Source organism: Ascaphus truei, chromosome 6 (assembly GCF_040206685.1).
Source record: "Ascaphus truei isolate aAscTru1 chromosome 6, aAscTru1.hap1, whole genome shotgun sequence".
NCBI classification, from domain to species: domain Eukaryota; kingdom Metazoa; phylum Chordata; class Amphibia; order Anura; family Ascaphidae; genus Ascaphus; species Ascaphus truei.
In genome coordinates this window covers 83,622,873-83,642,145 of record NC_134488.1, presented here as the reverse complement: position 1 = coordinate 83,642,145, position 19,273 = coordinate 83,622,873, and the positions used below count along the sequence as shown (strand labels likewise).

The window sequence follows — 19,273 nt, the reverse complement described above, 5'->3', positions numbered from 1 at the left end:
GAAAATCAAGCAGCCCTCGCGTCACCGAGTCACCACAAAGACTCCTGCCCAACATTGAAGGGAGTACACGTTTCTGCCATCTGTCACGTGCACGCGCGCCGTCAGTATTCACGTGGTAGCATTATTGAGTTGCAGAGCAAACAGCTGTCAGACGGCTAATGTGTACTCCCTTCAATGTTGGGCAGGAGTCTTTGTGGTGACTCGGTGACGCATGGTGAGGCGAGGGCTGCTGATTTTCCTTGTTATTTTGTTGCATTAGTGTAACCAGCACTCCTAACGGTGGTACACTGGCGACACAGTTTATTGCACTGCGGCCAGATCCGCAAGCCGGGAGATTTCCCGGCTTGCTAGTGGCCGCCCCTCGGCGCGGTGACGCGCGGTCACGCGTCATCGGGAGCGTGCGCCCCCTGCACGCGTGTCCAGGGCTCCCCGAGGGAGCCCTGGTGTCCCGCGATGTGGGGGACGGCGGCAGGGGGTTCCGGGGGACCCGGCGGACCCGGCAGCGGGAGGGAGAGCGCCCCGATCGGAGGGCGCTCTTCCGCTGCTTCGGCGCGCGCCCGTCACCCTCCGGCGCGCGCCAGGCTACTGCTGCGGCCGAGAACGGGCAAATGCTCGAATAAACTCGGCCGCAGCAGTAGCACATTCATTAATATGTGCATAGGCATACCAACAGCCACACCGTTTCTAGGGGTATATTAGCCACGGCGTTTGCATTTATGAGTGGTATTAGCTCTATGAATTCATCAGCTAGTACACAGGTGATTTATGTGAATTTTTAAGGTACATATGTGACTGATTTACCTTCACTGGATCTGTATACCATATGCTCATTTAGCAGTTTACTAATAGTGTGTTCAGTGCTGCTTTGTGGCAGTATTATAACAGTGTCTCTTTCTCACTCAGTACCCACCAAGGAACCTTTACCTGCACATTAGACAGGTTTCTTTCCACCATACACAGCCTTAAAGTGGCATTAACACTCCTGATAGTGGAAGCACATTCATTAATATGTGCACAGGTATACCAATAACCACACTGTCTATAGGAGTCTATGAGCCTCTGCACATTGTGTTCTGTGTTTAATAGCCCACTCCTTTACTATTTTGGAGCTACACTGGCGACACACTTTATTCGAGCTCGGCTAGTCCCACGAATTCGGGTATACCCGGGTGTATTGAGGTTTGTGACTGTTTTCTGCCCGAGTGCATTGGGTTATTTTCCAGGCACGGATTGAAGCATTTTATTCCCGCTGGCTGCAATACTGCACAGTATGTATATATATACTGCATTACAATTCATGAATTTATGCCATCTGGTAGACACGCGAAGCATTGCAGCCTATTAAATCCTAATCATTATCATTTAACAGATCAGCCGCCCGTCAGCCAGGCATGAACCCAGGCTGGGAAGGCAAACGCAACGGGGCTTGTCAGAGGTGAGGAGCGGCGCATTCCAGGTATCTGCCAGTTACATACTGGGTATTTGCTCGAATAAAGTGTGTCGGTGCAGTAATTAGCTGCTGTTAGGTGACTATATGTATCCACCATGAAACCTTTTTCTGTATACTAGATAGGTTTCTTTCCACCATACACAGCTTTATAGTGGCATTAGCACTCCTGACAGTGGACGCACATTCATGAATATGTGCACAGGTATACTGACAACCACACTGCCTATAGGAGTCTATGAGCCTCTGCACATTGTGTTCTGTGTTTAACAGCCCACTCCTTTACTATTCAGGAGTTAACCAGTTGCTGTTAGGTGGCTACATGTTGGATTGTAGAGAGAGTCTATACTTTCCAATTATGGATTCATGATTTGCAAAGTGAGCACACACTGGTTTAAAATACTGATCTTTTTGTCTGTACCTAGCATATTATGATCTATTTCACATTTCACCTTCACCATCTGGGACCTGTCTGACACCTGAGACAGGTATTGAACAGCCCCTCACTGATACCAGCATACACCTAACTAACCACTAATAGGGATTACTGTATACCGGCTCCCTGGGACAGTTTGATCCAATTAACCTCAAATTGTCGCCTTACTTAGTTATCCGGAATATCATATATATTCATCATAGGGTATCATATATATGTGTGTCATTTGTTGAATTTTAACACCCATTATTTTAATTAGTATAGCATTAAAAATTATTTTTAAATTTCACATCATACATCAGGGGGTATTGAGTGCTTATAGTGGGTTCTTGCTTCTTTATTACTCAACAAGCTTTTATAGCATGATACATATATTTTTATATTCTTTTCTTACATTGCATGAACAATACAGTACACAGTGCTTTACGAAATAAACACTGTAATTCAGGAAGTTATAATAGAATAAGCGCAACAAATGTCAAAGCACACAATAGGAAAGGGAATCCTATGTTAAAATCTGAGTGGTATGTTGGGAGACTTAAGGGGTGATTCTATAAAGTTAATGTGATTGGATGCAAACTCCCATTCAAGTTAATGGGAATTTTCAGCAGGTTGCACCACTTAAGACTATAGAATCGGATCCTTAGTGCAGTTGATGGCAATGCCTGACCACAATGCTTTGTAAGTGTGCCTTTGTAGGTGTGAGGAGAAGTGGTCATGAGTATAGGCTATTGAAATGCTTATTTCAGAAGGTGTTTTCTGATTTGATGGGAAGGAAGTGAGAGAAGGTGCAATTTTAATCTATCACTCTTTCCCCCCCCCCTTTTTTTTCAGCCTGTCTATTTTCATACAACTTTAAACAACACCAATATTGTTGCTGTTGTTGAAGTTGTTGCTATAGCCAAGAAACAAGATGGTAGCAAACAAGAACTATCCTGTGGCTTTGGAATAATGTGCTTGTTCAGCAGTTGCAGCCACCAGCCAGAAGAAGCTGATTCCATCACTCAGAACAAAAGGTAATATAGATAAGTACAATTAAACTATACCCAGCGTTTAAATGGCAATCACATCTGTGACCAAAGTGAACTAAGTCCAGTGACATGTTTGAGGGGTTTCATCTAGGTAATTGATGCCCTTCTTACCCAAACCTTGACACCTATGAGTATTTTTAATTCATCTTTTAATGTTCGACTTGGGATAGATTTGCTTTTCTCTGGCTAGTCCCGTTTGTGTGATGTGACTGTGTTCAGTAAGTGTTTGTACAGTCCCCACCTCCCCTTAACTGTATTCATTCTCTGAGGACAGAGTGGGAAAAGGGAAAATAAAACACTTGACTGAGAAACACTTCCCCATTCAGAGGCCCTGTGGCAGGATGGCCTCGCGGTAGGGTCAGTAAGAGTCCCAAATAGTGGGTAAGGCTTTTACCTTCAGTGGTTTATTTTGCACAATCAAATAAACATTAGGCACACCGTCCCTTTTAAGGTAAACACAAAACATAAAAGAAACACCTACTCCACTGAAGGTAGGCTGACTATACAATATAAGCCTAGCTGCGAGCCGGATGACTAAACCAGTTACCAGCTTTTAAATCACATTCATGGATGGAGAAATAAGATCAATTCCTTGTCTGATTGGTTCGGACTACTGTCATAAGAGTGTACAGGCAATACTTCTGGATCCAGCAGCCTGGACAAGACGGCCCCCTACTACAAGCAGTAGCCTCCTTATCAAGCTGCCTGACAGCTGTCTTAATTCAGCCCTGATTGCTCGGTTACCTCTAACTGGGTTAACCCTCTGACTGTTGGTTTCAGCAGTCAGAGGTATATTTCCCAGACATACTCATTAGCAAATGACTTCACCCTGTCACAGGCCCCTAAGAAATTGAACTGGCCAACTACGAAGTGAGGTCAGGAGCAATCTGTCCCTACGTTCATTGCTGTTACCATAACCATACTTACCCACTGTTGCCTCATTTTACTGATGTTCAGGGTGATGGGATAATTTGGAGGGATATGCAGGGGGGTAAGAAAAGCATAGGGGGGGGTCAACAGTCCATGAGGGGGGGAGGGGAGAAGATGCTGGAGATTGAGAGGAGGGAGTGAGCGTGTACAGGAAAGACTTTGAGTAAATGCAGGAAGGGTATTTTCTCTGAACCTGAAGGGAAAACAGGATTCTGGCTTATTTTCCCCTCGTCTTAGGGCACTGGGGGCCAATCCAGTTGAGATTGTTCTGTACCGTGAGAGTTCAGGAGGTTGGGGAACATATTTTGCTGAACTTGTCCATCTCTGTTAATACGTCTTTCAAAATAGATCTGAAAGCCCTTCAGAGCAGCTTTTCAAACATGTTACAAATCCTGTATATGGTTATGTTTTAGATAGGAATTCACACCTAGCTGAGGAAAGCATTCTACAGCTTATCCAATGTGGCAGTAATCGGAGATGACCTATAAGAAGTTTGCAGAGAGTACAGAATGGCAGCCATTCAGTAAGAGGTTTCTGAAATAATGAGCCTGGAACTTTTATAATGCGAAAACGATTGAAATTTGTCAACTTCAAAAATGACAGTTTAGAAATGTAGATTTATGGATCACCACCATATGCTTTATCATTGGGTGATATATCCACTGTTAGAAGATATTTATATGCTTACTAAACCGCTCTTTAAATTCACCACAATATTAGAATGATACAAATATCATTGGTAGAGATGCGTTTTATTATAAAATACATGAGACCAGGTTATATTTTTGAAATCACATAACTGTATTTACAAGTATTTTAAGAAAAAAAATTGCACTGGTGTGGTGCACCTAGATGCTTAGGGGGTGCCCTAGGTACAATTCACATGTCATTTGATGTTGCAGATAGTAGGTTATGGAGTATACAGTCTAATGGTGTATAATCAACACTATCCAAGGACAGCACATATGTGCATACAGTACAGATAAACCCAGATATATTCACCAAACCTAAAAACATGTCGTGAATTACAGTAAAAAGAATAGGGGACAGGAAAGTGGCCACATTTTTGACTTTCCTAAATACAAACTTAGGTCCCTTGTCTACAATTGACTTCAGTCCTTTGTCCAATTTTAATGTACCCCAATGTTTCAAAACAATGGATCGTATGGCATCAGATTGTCTATTTTGCTGCGTAATAAAAATGGTACAGAACACATTTTTTGTCTTTGTTGTTTTTTGTTTGCCTCTATCAATAGAAAGAAGCTCTCCCCGATCCAATCGTTTAACTGCATCAAGTGCTTCATCAAGGTCTTGATCCCTATATCCTCTCATACGAAACCTGTCCAGCAGATCTTGCGTTTGCTTTTCAAAGCTCTCATCTGTAGAGCATAAACTCTTTAGCCTTTGTAGTTGTCCCTTTGGTATGCCCTTCTTCAAGGGTCTGCTGGTGTGGCTACACTGGCCATAAGAAACAAATTCCTAGAGTTGGTCTTCATGCATATATCTGTCTGGATTTTACCACTAGAATCTATGTACAACATAAGATCCAAGTAGTAAATATGATGGATATTGTGTTCACAAGTGAAGTGCAAATTATTATATATATTTATATTCAATGTATCCATGAACTCTTGTAGTGTCTGTGCATCACCATCCCAAATGAAGAGTGAATCTACTGTATGTACTGTATCGTTTAACGAACTTAATGTGGTGTCTAAAGGAGTTATGATCACCATAAATAAAAAGTGATTCCCATAACCCCATAAATAAATTCGCATAGGAGGATGCAAAAGAAGTGCCAAAGCTGTGCCCCTAATTTTTAAGTCGGGGAACGAATCCACAGGTGGGGAAACAGGTTGGAAGAGGAGCATAGCAGGCACAGGTTGTGGCCATTCACTCTCAACTGCGGTCTCACCTGCAGTTATTTGCTGACAAGTGATTGCTGGAAGCTGTAGCTGGAGTATTAACAGTGGACGAATCACTTCCGGGTCCATTGCGTAATTTCTAGAAGGAGCCAGGAGGACTGTGCATCACCGCTCAGGACTCGGACACTGGGAATTCTGGTCAGAAGGAAGAGACGGCCCTGGAGCAGAACTGTGACCGCTGCCAGAAAGTAGGGGTCTGCAACCTTCAAGTGGCTACACATCTCAACCGAGAGACCACAAACTTGTCCAGCGGCCACCGAAGAAACACTGTCCCATGACAGCCCAGCTGACATTTAAAGCAGGAGGAGAGTATCTTGAGAGTGTCTCACAGGCGAATATATCCTCTTTTTTGAAGTGAAACTTCTTTAGAGGCGTTAATGCATTTGATTGAGATGGAAGTCAGTGGTGACGGAAGTGACATCACTTCTGGCAGAAGAGGCCATAAATGTTATCAGCTTCCAGTAGGAGGAGTCACCACTGACACACACACACACGTTACCGTGCCCTGTCGCCTCTCTTGGCTCCTGCTCCGTTAACGGGGGGGGGGGGTTGAGTGTGCCGCATCCCACGCAGCACTGCCAGAGGGGGGGGAGAGGAGGAAGGAAGCACTGAGTGCACAGCACACACACACGCGCGTTACCGTGCCCTTCAGTACCCCCCCGTGGCCCCGTACCTCCATCGGGGGGCTGGCTGCAGCAGGACACATAGCCGTGTCCGCAGCTCCGCCGGGGGGGAAAGAGTGGGGCCTGCTCCAGTCGTGTACCTCCGCGGGGGGGGGGCTGCTCAGGAGACTCAGACAGAGTCCCCCGTGTCCGCAGCTCTGCCGGGGGTGGGGGAGTCAGGAGATAGGGGAGCAGGACACAGAGAGAGAGAGAGACACATACACTGCCACATACACACGCTGACTGACAAATACACTGTAATAATAGGGAGTGAAGGGGGGAAAGGGGTGGTAAGCTCTAGCTACTGTCTGTGATACGGTGCCAGGGGTGAGAGGATCATTGAACGTACAAAATACCTGCCTAAACAAGTAAAAGAACCCCTTTTCAACAAGCACTCATATTGGGATTGGTACAAGAAAGTTAATTAAAAATACCTTTATTAGTGTATATGGGTATAATAAGTGAAATACATAAACACTCAACAAATTAAAATAAGTATTAAACTAAATGTCTCTAAGTCTGAATCGTAGACTACTAGAGGTTGGTATTGAAGGAATATGATGTATCTGGCACCATGTGCAATAAAGAGTTTTAATATCGCAGTGTGAATTGGATGGGGTGCCTCAGTGTGATGTGTGTATTGTAGTTGAAAGGGTCTGGTGTGTGTTACATAAGTAGAGGTGTCAGTCACACCGCTTTCAAATCACATCTGATTAATATGTGGTTCAATGATAATCTGTAATATGTAATATAGAGTTAAAGAGACCGTCAAAGGGTTAATATATATCCTTCAATGCAGCGCTTGATAAGTTAAAATGACAAAGAAAAAGGCTACTATGTAGCTAGGGGTGGTGAGGCTATATTGTGGGAGCTATTACTGTGTATCAATATTATAGTAGATTCCCCCTGGTCAGTAATTATCCAAGGTTATAATAGCCTCACAAGTGTTCAAACCAAATTAATGTAGTGAATAGATAAATACATAATGAAATGAATCACTGCTCGTATCCCCTGTGAAGGTGGCAAGTGTGTGTCTGAATAGGCTTGCTGGTATACAGATAGGAAAAAACTGGCCAGTTGCAAACGGTTTACTTCAGCTGCCTATAGGACAAGAAGCACTCTATCTCTGCAGGCTTATGTGGATGGTTTCACATTTATTCTTATAGGGCGAGTACGCCCTGTCTGCTGCGTATAGACACTAAGATATTATAAAGAAATGGTGTCCTGCAGCCGCTCGGTAAAGTACCCTCTACAATACAAGGGTACTGTTTGGGGCTGCTATCTCGGAGCGTTTATTCTCTGCTCACGAGTGGCGACATTTGTTGAGTTTCCGCCCGGCATGGTGTGTTAGTAAACACCGCTATGAGTGAAGTTGCCGGGTGGAGCTCGGAGTGGAGCTGCGGCTATTATCCGCGCTCTCTAGACAGACGTCGCCGCACCAATACACGTGCTGACGTCACAGAGGACCGCCCACCGACGTACGTTTCGCGTCACGCTGACGCTTTCTCAAGGTGGCCCCGCCTCTACGTTTGCCCTCAGTTTAAATAGCCAAGCGTTGCTATAGTAACGATCGCACTTGGGTAAATATATCAATTTAATAAAAACAATGGTTTGTGTTGATGTTTATTGCTGTATAGACTGTTTATTTAGTTATGATGGCTGGCTATAGGTGAAACCATGTTCAAAAAAGAACCCTTTTGACTAAGGTAAGTGAATGGTGATAATACTCTTTAACACACATGATGATGTTATAAGAGTTCAAGCTGGGTAACTCATGCTAACTGTAGAGTGTAGATGTATATCACAAGTAGATTGGGACTAGTGACAGCCTACAGCTTACAATAGTATACAGAATTCAGATTTTCCTTCTGTTAATGTTTAGTTGTTGAATTTATGGGTGATATAAAGACTGTATATGGCAGATGGAAACTCATATTTCCTATATGCTAAGCCAAAATTCTTAGATGGTGCCATCATAGGTGTATGGTTACTATAAGCACATATTCTAGAGTTGATGGTCACTAAAAGTGAGCTCTGTGAGTTGTCGAAGTAGTGGGGTGAAGGTACGTTGACAGATGGGTAAGTCTTGCATTTGCAGTATAGACACATAGATACAGTAGATGTACAGAGTGTCTTATTCCTATCCTATAAAGGGGGCAAACATAAAGCCTTCATTGAGGCCCTGGGGATACAACGTTCCCAGGGTATAAATCCACTTTGCTTCTTTTTTGAGCAGCTCTCGGTCCCAATCGCCCCTTCTGATGGTTTCGGGGAGTTGGCAGATACCTTTAAAGCGTAACTTGGAGTAATCTCCATCATGCGTGTTGTTAACATGTTTGGCTAATGGGGTATCAGATTTATTCCGAATTGACCCAATGTGCTCTAAGACCCTTCGTCTTAGTTGTCTGCTGGTTTTCCCCACATATTTTCTGCCGCACATGCAAATAGCTTGGTAGATCACTCCGGTTGTTCTACAGTTCACGAAGTTACGCAGGGTAAATGTTCGACTGCCATCCCAATTGTCAAAGGTTTTTGAGACATGAGCATACTGACAGGCACGACAGCCCTGGCATTTGTAGTTACCAGGTAGTCTCTTGTCTAACCAGGTGCCAGTGGTGTTAGGTTGGAGGTGGCTGTGAACCAGGAGGTCTCTGATGTTAGTTGATCTCCTGCTAACCATAGTAGGTCTAGGTAGTAACACCTCCCTCAGATCCGTGTCCTCCAAGAGGACATGCCAGTGTTTGTTCACAATTTCAAAGATATTAGACCATTGTCTATTGTGAGTGCCTATCAGGCGTATGATTTTACGTTCTCGTTGCTTGGGGTTGGGATGTAGTAATGATGCTCTATGAGTGTTTTTAGCTCTGTTGTAAGCTTTATTCAAGTTATTCTTGCTGTAGCCTCTGGCGAGGAAGCGTTGACGCATAGAGCGTGCTTGTACTTCAAATTCCTCATCATTCGAGCAGTTTCTTTTTACTCTTAAATACTGTCCAGTCGGAATGCCATGGATGAGGTTTTGAGGATGATGGCTTCTTGCATGTAAGAGGCTGTTGGTGGCTGTTGTCTTGCGATGGATAGTAGTTTCTATCCTCCCATTGCTTGCACGTGTTATTCTTATACAGCAAGAATGGTTAGCAGGAGATCAACTAACATCAGAGACCTCCTGGTTCACAGCCACCTCCAACCTAACACCACTGGCACCTGGTTAGACAAGAGACTACCTGGTAACTACAAATGCCAGGGCTGTCGTGCCTGTCAGTATGCTCATGTCTCAAAAACCTTTGACAATTGGGATGGCAGTCGAACATTTACCATGCGTAACTTTGTGAACTGTAGAACAACCGGAGTGATCTACCAAGCTATTTGCATGTGCGGCAGAAAATATGTGGGGAAAACCAGCAGACAACTAAGACGAAGGGTCTTAGAGCACATTGGGTCAATTCGGAATAAATCTGATACCCCATTAGCCAAACATGTTAACAACACGCATGATGGAGATTACTCCAAGTTACGCTTTAAAGGTATCTGCCAACTCCCCGAAACCATCAGAAGGGGCGATTGGGACCGAGAGCTGCTCAAAAAAGAAGCAAAGTGGATTTATACCCTGGGAACGTTGTATCCCCAGGGCCTCAATGAAGGCTTTATGTTTGCCCCCTTTATAGGATAGGAATAAGACACTCTGTACATCTACTGTATCTATGTGTCTATACTGCAAATGCAAGACTTACCCATCTGTCAACGTACCTTCACCCCACTACTTCGACAACTCACAGAGCTCACTTTTAGTGACCATCAACTCTAGAATATGTGCTTATAGTAACCATACACCTATGATGGCACCATCTAAGAATTTTGGCTTAGCATATAGGAAATATGAGTTTCCATCTGCCATATACAGTCTTTATATCACCCATAAATTCAACAACTAAACATTAACAGAAGGAAAATCTGAATTCTGTATACTATTGTAAGCTGTAGGCTGTCACTAGTCCCAATCTACTTGTGATATACATCTACACTCTACAGTTAGCATGAGTTACCCAGCTTGAACTCTTATAACATCATCATGTGTGTTAAAGAGTATTATCACCATTCACTTACCTTAGTCAAAAGGGTTCTTTTTTTAACATGGTTTCACCTATAGCCAGCCATCATAACTAAATAAACAGTCTATACAGCAATAAACATCAACACAAACCATTGTTTTTATTAAATTGATATATTTACCCAAGTGCGATCGTTACTATAGCAACGCTTGGCTATTTAAACTGAGGGCAAACGTAGAGGCGGGGCCACCTTGAGAAAGCGTCAGCGTGACGCGAAACGTACGTCGGTGGGCGGTCCTCTGTGACGTCAGCACGTGTATTGGTGCGGCGACGTCTGTCTAGAGAGCGCGGATAATAGCCGCAGCTCCACTCCGAGCTCCACCCGGCAACTTCACTCATAGCGGTGTTTACTAACACACCATGCCGGGCGGAAACTCAACAAATGTCGCCACTCGTGAGCAGAGAATAAACGCTCCGAGATAGCAGCCCCAAACAGTACCCTTGTATTGTAGAGGGTACTTTACCGAGCGGCTGCAGGACACCATTTCTTTATAATATCTTAGTGTCTATACGCAGCAGACAGGGCGTACTCGCCCTATAAGAATAAATGTGAAACCATCCACATAAGCCTGCAGAGATAGAGTGCTTCTTGTCCTATAGGCAGCTGAAGTAAACCGTTTGCAACTGGCCAGTTTTTTCCTATCTGTATACCAGCAAGCCTATTCAGACACACACTTGCCACCTTCACAGGGGATACGAGCAGTGATTCATTTCATTATGTATTTATCTATTCACTACATTAATTTGGTTTGAACACTTGTGAGGCTATTATAACCTTGGATAATTACTGACCAGGGGGAATCTACTATAATATTGATACACAGTAATAGCTCCCACAATATAGCCTCACCACCCCTAGCTACATAGTAGCCTTTTTCTTTGTCATTTTAACTTATCAAGCGCTGCATTGAAGGATATATATTAACCCTTTGACGGTCTCTTTAACTCTATATTACATATTACAGATTATCATTGAACCACATATTAATCAGATGTGATTTGAAAGCGGTGTGACTGACACCTCTACTTATGTAACACACACCAGACCCTTTCAACTACAATACACACATCACACTGAGGCACCCCATCCAATTCACACTGCGATATTAAAACTCTTTATTGCACATGGTGCCAGATACATCATATTCCTTCAATACCAACCTCTAGTAGTCTACGATTCAGACTTAGAGACATTTAGTTTAATACTTATTTTAATTGTGTTGAGTGTTTATGTATTTCACTTATTATACCCATATACACTAATAAAGGTATTTTTAATTAACTTTCTTGTACCAATCCCAATATGAGTGCTTGTTGAAAAGGGGTTCTTTTACTTGTTTAGGCAGGTATTTTGTACTGACAAATACACTGACTGACACACACACACACACACACACACACACACACACACACACACACACACACACACACACACACACACACACACACACACACACACACACACTGACTGACACACACTGACTGAGACATACACATACACTGACTGACACACATACACAGACTGACACACACACCCTATCACCCCCCCCCAGTGAGCTGCCGAGCACCCCCCCCCATGTCCCTGTACCTCCGCCTTGGGACTGGCTGCAGCGGGACACACAGCCCGCAGCTCCGCCGGGGGGAGCCTTGGACAGAGCCCCTCGTGTCCGCAGCTCCACCGGGGTGGGGGTAGTCAGGAGAGAGGTGGGACAAGACACAGAGAGAGACATACACACACACACACAGACACACAGACACAAGGAATTCAGTTACTATAAATATAGATGTACACCTAGCTAAAACATGCGGTCAACCTTCTTTGTATTTTGGAACTGAAATTGTGTTTTGATTTTTAATTAAAAACATCACAATACAATTACTGTAATAAAAGACAAAGAAGTTTCACTTAAAATGCGCCTGCTCGGTACACACACTTTTTTTAATTTCATTTTTGTGTGATTGCCCAATTACTTATTGTTCAATGTCATTGAACTTTTTATGAAATACTTATTTGCTATATAAAGTCAATATCTTCATTTTGTGCCCCCAATTGTTTCTTGTATTTGTTACAAGTATTTTAACCCTTTGAGTGCCAAAGGGGCCAAGGCACCAGAGTGCCATGGCCCTTCCTTCACTCATGGTGATGTGATCGCTCTGTCACTGATGATTGAAAGGATGGGGAGGGATGCTCACTTTCCATTCCACTTAGTGTTAGGTTGCGTTCTGTTCTCCAGAGGAGGTAAGGTTTTCTGTAGTATGAACTATAGTATAGTCATACCTGTTGCCCACTTAAACATACTTTAATGTTCTCAGTAACAGAACACTCACCGAATTTGTGTGGCCATGCTCTTCCTATCACAGAAGTAGCGGTATTTGCTAAAGGCGCATGATGGTTGTTATGTGTTTCTGAATTCACATACTGTATTAAAAGTTGGCACCATAAAGTACACAGATGGTGCAGAATCCTCACCGTTTGTATTATGAGAAGAAACAACAAAATAATGTTTGAAAATATTTACAGCATTATTTGGGTATAATTTGGACTGCTTTTTCATTTAGATTGATGTAATAGCATATTGTGTATATGATTACACGGTTGAACATGTTGCATCCAAAGAGAGGGATTCAGCAAAAGAAGCTTAATAAATGCTGAAATATAGTCATCTAGTTGAGAAAACTGTCATTATCTGAAACACTGTTCTCTAAAGAGATGTCTATATTGTGGTATGTAATGTTATACTGATGTGAATAATGAAATGGATATCTAATAGAATATTTGGTTAGAGAGATATTAAGTTAGTAGAGCATGAACAGTAATCTCCTTTTTTGAGGTCACACAGCCGCTCATAGAATTTTAATCATGTGGCAATAGATCAAAATTTTCCATTAGTTTTAAAAATCACGTATAATTATTTAACTTGATTCAATAGAGAAATAACCAACTAGTGTTGGTATGTATGTCCAAATGTCTATAGAAAAAAAAGAATTGTATTATAATCCATTGGTAAACAATGTAAATGAGTATTTATCCCATTTTCAACTAGCAATAATGATCAAGTTTTGCTTTGAGAAAACTAGGTCACTTTTTAAACCTTTCAAAGATGTGACCAAACCTTAAGCTTTTTGGCTGATCTTCGCAATTTATAGAATAAGCCCCTTAATGATTAGATATGTTTTAGAATTTGTAAGAAGCATTTTTAAAAATGTCTTGGAATTTGAAGTCCTACTGTACATTAAAAAAATAAAAAAATAAAAAATTATATATATATATATATATATATATATATATATATATATATATATATATATATATATAAATATTCAGGGATGGGAAATTACTGGGTACATAAAATGTAACCCCCTTGTACCTGTGCTCTGCATAGGGGATACTTACCTTTCAGCCAGAGCACCCTTCTCCTCCCCCCGGGTTAACAAAATGCTGGCTCTTAAAAACTCTAGTTGGCTCCCAAGTATTTTATATTTTGGCCCAGTCCTATGTGTATGCATGTATGTACAGTGTATATGTTTGTTTGTTTGTGTGTGTATATATATATATATATATTGTTGTTGTCTGTTTTCAGGTTAAAACTTTATTATGGAACACCTCGAGCACTTTTACACCCGATTTTCCAGGACCATGTTGAATGTAAGTATTGTTATCCCTGTCTGAGAATTAACGTTAATGTTACCTGCCATCACACAAACAGTACATTTTATATTCTGAATCATTGATGTGATGTAAAGTTTCTGCTTTCTCATTATTTCGTTTTTTAAATTGTTTATTAAGCTATCAAACCATTGCTGAAACAAATGCCTTTCTTGGATGAAAATGTATTTTCCAACATTGGAAAAATGATATACTTAAATCTGATAAGCCATTATGCAACTATTCCAAGATAATGGCATTCTAATGTATGCATCTATCATTGTAACTTGATCTAACGTGTTGATGTACACGGTCTGGGTGTTAAGGATTCTTCTGTATCTCTGTATAGTGTATACTGTTAAAGCTGCAGACCAAGCAATCATAAATCACTTCTGTACTATGAGAAAATACACGTAGCCTTTTTTTAAAACAAGTCTAAAAATTTTTTTATAACGTGTCAAGCATTTTTGTTTCTATAGCAACCATTTACAAAGCCATATCCCCTTCCTCTTCTGAAACAGGCTCTGGCACACCCCTTTTTGAGCCCTGCTCTCTCTCTAGCAGTGCACCAATTGTATCTAGGTACTGCCTGGTCACATGATCTTCCCCACAGAACTTTGCATCTTTGAATCTTTGATCCTTTTCTGCTGCACTGACAGCCATTTAGTGAACCCCCGAGCCGAATCTTCGCCGATCAATCGTTAACATAACTAATTACTTTTCATTGTGTGGATTTTATTGATGCACATATTAAAGGGGGAAAAAATAAAAAAAACAGCAGCTTGGGCTGCTGCTTTAAAGCGACAAAACACCTTGCGGTACATCTTATTCTTTTTTTGTTTTTTTTTGTGTGGGGGGGGGGGGGGGGGGGTCCAAAGCAGAACTGTGTGCATTTCAGTTCTGGGGACCCTTTGCTTCCTGAGATACTTACTTACCTTTGTAGGGGTGCCACTATATCTGCAGCCAGGGAACTTGTGTGCCTAACAAAATGGCGGTGTTTAAATGTCCCACGGGCAATAGGAAGCCATGACATCATCCCTTGCGACTTCCTATTGGCCCGTGTGACCTGGGCATTTAAACGCCGCAGAGATACCGGCACCCCCTATGGAAGTAAATATCTCTGGAAGCAAGGGGTCACCGGAGCTACAATTAACACCATTCTGCTCTAGAGACCACTCGCCCCAATCCTTGTTTTGTTGTTTTAAAGTTAAGCTTACAGACCAATTAAGACTTCCTAGATAATCTGTGTTATCATGAAAGGTAATAACTGTGTATGTATAAAATATCTACATATACAGGCATACTCCGCATTAACGTACGCAATGGGTCCAGAGCATTTATGTAAAGTGAAAATGTACTTAAAGTGAAGCACTACCTTTTTTCCACTTATCGCTGCATGTACTGTACTGCAATCGTCATATACGTGCATAACTGATGTAAATAACGCATTTGTAACAGGCTCTATAGTCTCCCCGCTTGCGCACAGCTTCGGTACAGGTAGGGAGCTGGTACTGCTGACAGGCGCATGCGTGAACTGCCATTTGCCTATTAGGCGATATGTCCTTACTCGTGAGTGTCCTTAAACCGGGGTATGCCTGTACATACTACATGTCAGTGAAATAACACATCATACCAAATAATGGGATCCATGGTCTCTTCTATGTGCTGCCATCTTCAGTGCTCTGCATCTCTGCGCTGTCACTCAATAACTCATGATATAATTTGACCTGTGAGTTGGTCCTTTTGGCAATTGGAGAAGAGAATGTTTGAAAGAAGTATGGTTTTAATATGAAGCTTTCCTTTGGGAAAGCTTTTCTTTAGCAAAGATGCGTCCCTGCTTTATGAGGCGTATATACTCCTACGTAGATAAATGATTACAGGAACATACTGTGCAATGGGAGTTAAATTGTTGAACTGCATTGTTTACAGTACTGTACAGTACCCAGAATTTCCCGGGTCTTAAATTACATACCAAAATTGTAACATTTACTCCCTGTCTTCTCTCTTTTTTTTAACTTTAGGCTGTGGTCTGCTGTTTGATTTTGATATAACTTTTATTTTATTGTTTGTTTTATGCATGGAGGAGGGGGAGGAGTGGGGGAAAAAATATACATTTATTTTCAGACATTTTTATACATAGACTCTGACGTGTTTCATCAAATAAACATAGGTAAATTGGTCGTGGCAAAGTTTATTGGAAAAGGTACCCGGGCGCTATCTCTCTGTGGCTTGATGCAAATATAGAGATGTAAAAAGAAGGGGGGGGGGGTGATACTGCCTGATAATGGTATTCGTTTGATGTCCTTCTGTGACTCGAAACCCAACAGGATCTATCCAGGACCCTTTTTGGCAATGAATACAAAAAAGAATGGGGGAGCACAGTTATAGGAAACGGGCAGTATATTTGGACTAGTATTCGTTACAGATAGAGCAGTATACACAGCTATAAAGGTGATGGTTCATGGGGTGGATACCAAACTCAATATGTTAGCATACAATGGTGTGTATGTGTGGGTGGAAAGGTAAAAGAATATATAACTTACATGGCCCTGTGTAAGTTCAGTTGCATCAGGGTTTCTTTGGGTTTCCCGTCACCTTGGAATGATGTGATCTCCTAGGGTTTGTGTTTCTTCTTCTTGGTGTATATCCAGCTTTCCTCGTTCATTCGATGTGCCCCTCCAGGGGGATTTCCTCTCATATAAACAAAAAGAGGGTAAGGTTAACTCACATATATAAAGAGGCGATAGTATGGGGAAGGATGGTATATTGGTAGACCATTAAAATGTAATGGTACGATCATGCACTCACACGGGCTAATGTGAGCCTTCTCTTATCTTGGTATCTTGTAGTTACCCCTTAGGGATGACTTTCAATTGGTTAAAGGTGGTGATGAAGGGGGGAACAATAAAAAATATATAACATAATACTCACACGGGCCAGTGTGAGTGCACACTCCTAGTGGTTTCTTGACACTTTTGTTCCTGTTCTTTATGCACCCCTAACGCTGGAGATGGGGTGGACACGGATGAAATGACACTATGGTCGGCAGAATAAAACTTTATTTAAATAAAAACATGATATAAAAACAAGAAAAAAGAAACCAAAGGCTTCTAAAATGAATAAAAAGCTAGGGGAGTAGTAAGGTGTATAGGGGTAGGGAGTCTCTCCTTCCGCGTCCGGATGGGGAGCTACGACTGCACCTCTGACTCCTCTAAAATATGCTTAGAAATGTCCCAACTGAAGAGTAGAGTAACGCGTTTCGTCCGGAACTGGACTTCCTCAGGCTCAATAGATGTGGACCGGCTGTTCCCTTTCTTTTATGTATGGATTAGCCAATCCAGATCGCGGTGTAATAGCTTCCAGCTTTCCATCTGCGACGGGACGTCGCCATCTTGGAAGTTGCGCGCGCATCACACATTGTGTTCGGTCGCGCGCCTGTGAGTTTAATTCTTGTGTAAAGTTTTTAGAAATTGAAAGGGGATTGTATTGGGGCTTGCGTGCGCATCCTTTGGTGACAGCATGGCCAGATGTGCTTGTGGAGGCCTCTGTTTATGTCCATTTTGTCTTGGAATAAAGTTTTTTTCGGAAAATGAAATTTTTTTCTTCTTTTTTTCTCTGGTTTGGAGGAGGATTAATTTGAGGGTTAATTGGGGAGAACCAGATGTTTATCTTCGGGGTATAGAGGGCTCTTGGTAATCGTGTGTATGTGTACTTAACACCCTTTGAGTTCAAATGTAGATTTGGTGTGGGGAGATGTTTGCAACTCAGATGGTTCATAGGTAATCATCACAGTATTTCCATCGTAATATTTGTCAACCACGGTTTCCAGGTTTTAGAGAAACTATGTGACCTATCATTTATGAAGCTGGTCAGTTTTTCCATCTTCATTACAAACCATACTTTTTTTGGTTACTTGGTTGAGGCTCGGGGTGGTTGTTTCCAGGTTGCAGCGATACAGCACAATGGGAATCCCTGCAGGGGGTCACAAAAGAGTTCCCTATTAGTTGCACTCACACAGTACTATTACGTGGTGAATATTAGGATACAATACTTGAGCTGTAGGGACATCATGATGCTGACGTCCATCTTGAGTGGATGGTTGTCTGAAGCAGCAGCTGAACAAACCGGTTGTATAGCGGTGGTCTTTATACATTCTTACACTCTCCTACATTGGGGCATTATATCATGCTAGCACCACAGATTTTACCTAGCATAATATCCCTAAGATAGATGGCTATTATTTTGTGGTCTAATACTGAGAGTTATTGTGGCAGTATAACGCGATTTTACCCGTGAGGCGTTTGTGTTGCTGCCACCTGCACAGACACATGATGTACTTTGAGTGTTGCTACCTGTCCATACCAGGCATCAACACACATCACAGACAGTCCTTCAGTCTAAGTTCTGTGTAGGACATGAATCTCATTGTATAAGATATGTTATATGCCTGAAGATCGCTTTTGGGCTTTAGGAGGCACACTGACACAAATTTTGATTCTCTAACCATTAATACCACTGTCGGGTGTATGCATAAATCCTCCCCCCCCCCCGACAGCATACATGTGGTTAGGTTTATGTACTATAGTTCCTTGTACCGCCTCTATACTTCAGAATGCATTAACTTTGGGTCACATAATATTTATATAGATATTCTACCTAATAACCGGGACATAAAACATTTACCAGCTGCTGGTGTGTGCCTCTCTTGTTTTCTGTGAGGATATTTCCACAGCTACAGATATTGATACTGTTCAACACAGTTGTTTTCCATATACCAGCCAGATACATTGCTACATAGTGGTGTTACTGTTTCTTTTCCCACTATGGCTGATTGACATGAGTATCTACTATCTGTCCTTTACTTTTGGATACATGTTTGATTCACACACTATATGTAGAACATGGGGTATGTTCCCAGCACTCAAAGAAAATACGACTGCAATAAAATATGTCCACAAATATCATCTTTACTTATATATTGAAAATTACATAGAGCAAACATCCACAGATATCCATGATACTGATGTAGGCTGAATAACAAATCGGAAATATATAATACTATGTCACATAATACATACGCTTACAAGGGA

The 19,273-nt window shown here is 42.0% G+C and overlaps 1 protein-coding gene across 5 annotated transcripts in view; it reads left to right on the top strand.

Moving 5' to 3' along the window:
* Nucleotides 1–19,273, top strand: part of NPHP4 (nephrocystin 4) — a 264,867-nt gene that overhangs the window by 83,332 nt on the left and 162,262 nt on the right. For 4 of the 5 annotated variants that reach the window (XR_012802230.1, XM_075604944.1, XM_075604943.1 and 1 more), the window contains exons 5-6: nt 2,718–2,899; nt 14,119–14,183. Coding sequence is in view for 3 of the 5 variants with exons in the window: in XM_075604944.1 (XP_075461059.1) it covers nt 2,718–2,899; nt 14,119–14,183 (247 nt within the window). In the remaining 2 variants the exon portion in view is untranslated. Of the gene's footprint in view, nt 1–2,717; nt 2,900–14,118; nt 14,184–19,273 lie in introns of those variants that run through there. The other variant, XM_075604945.1, reaches the window with a different exon arrangement.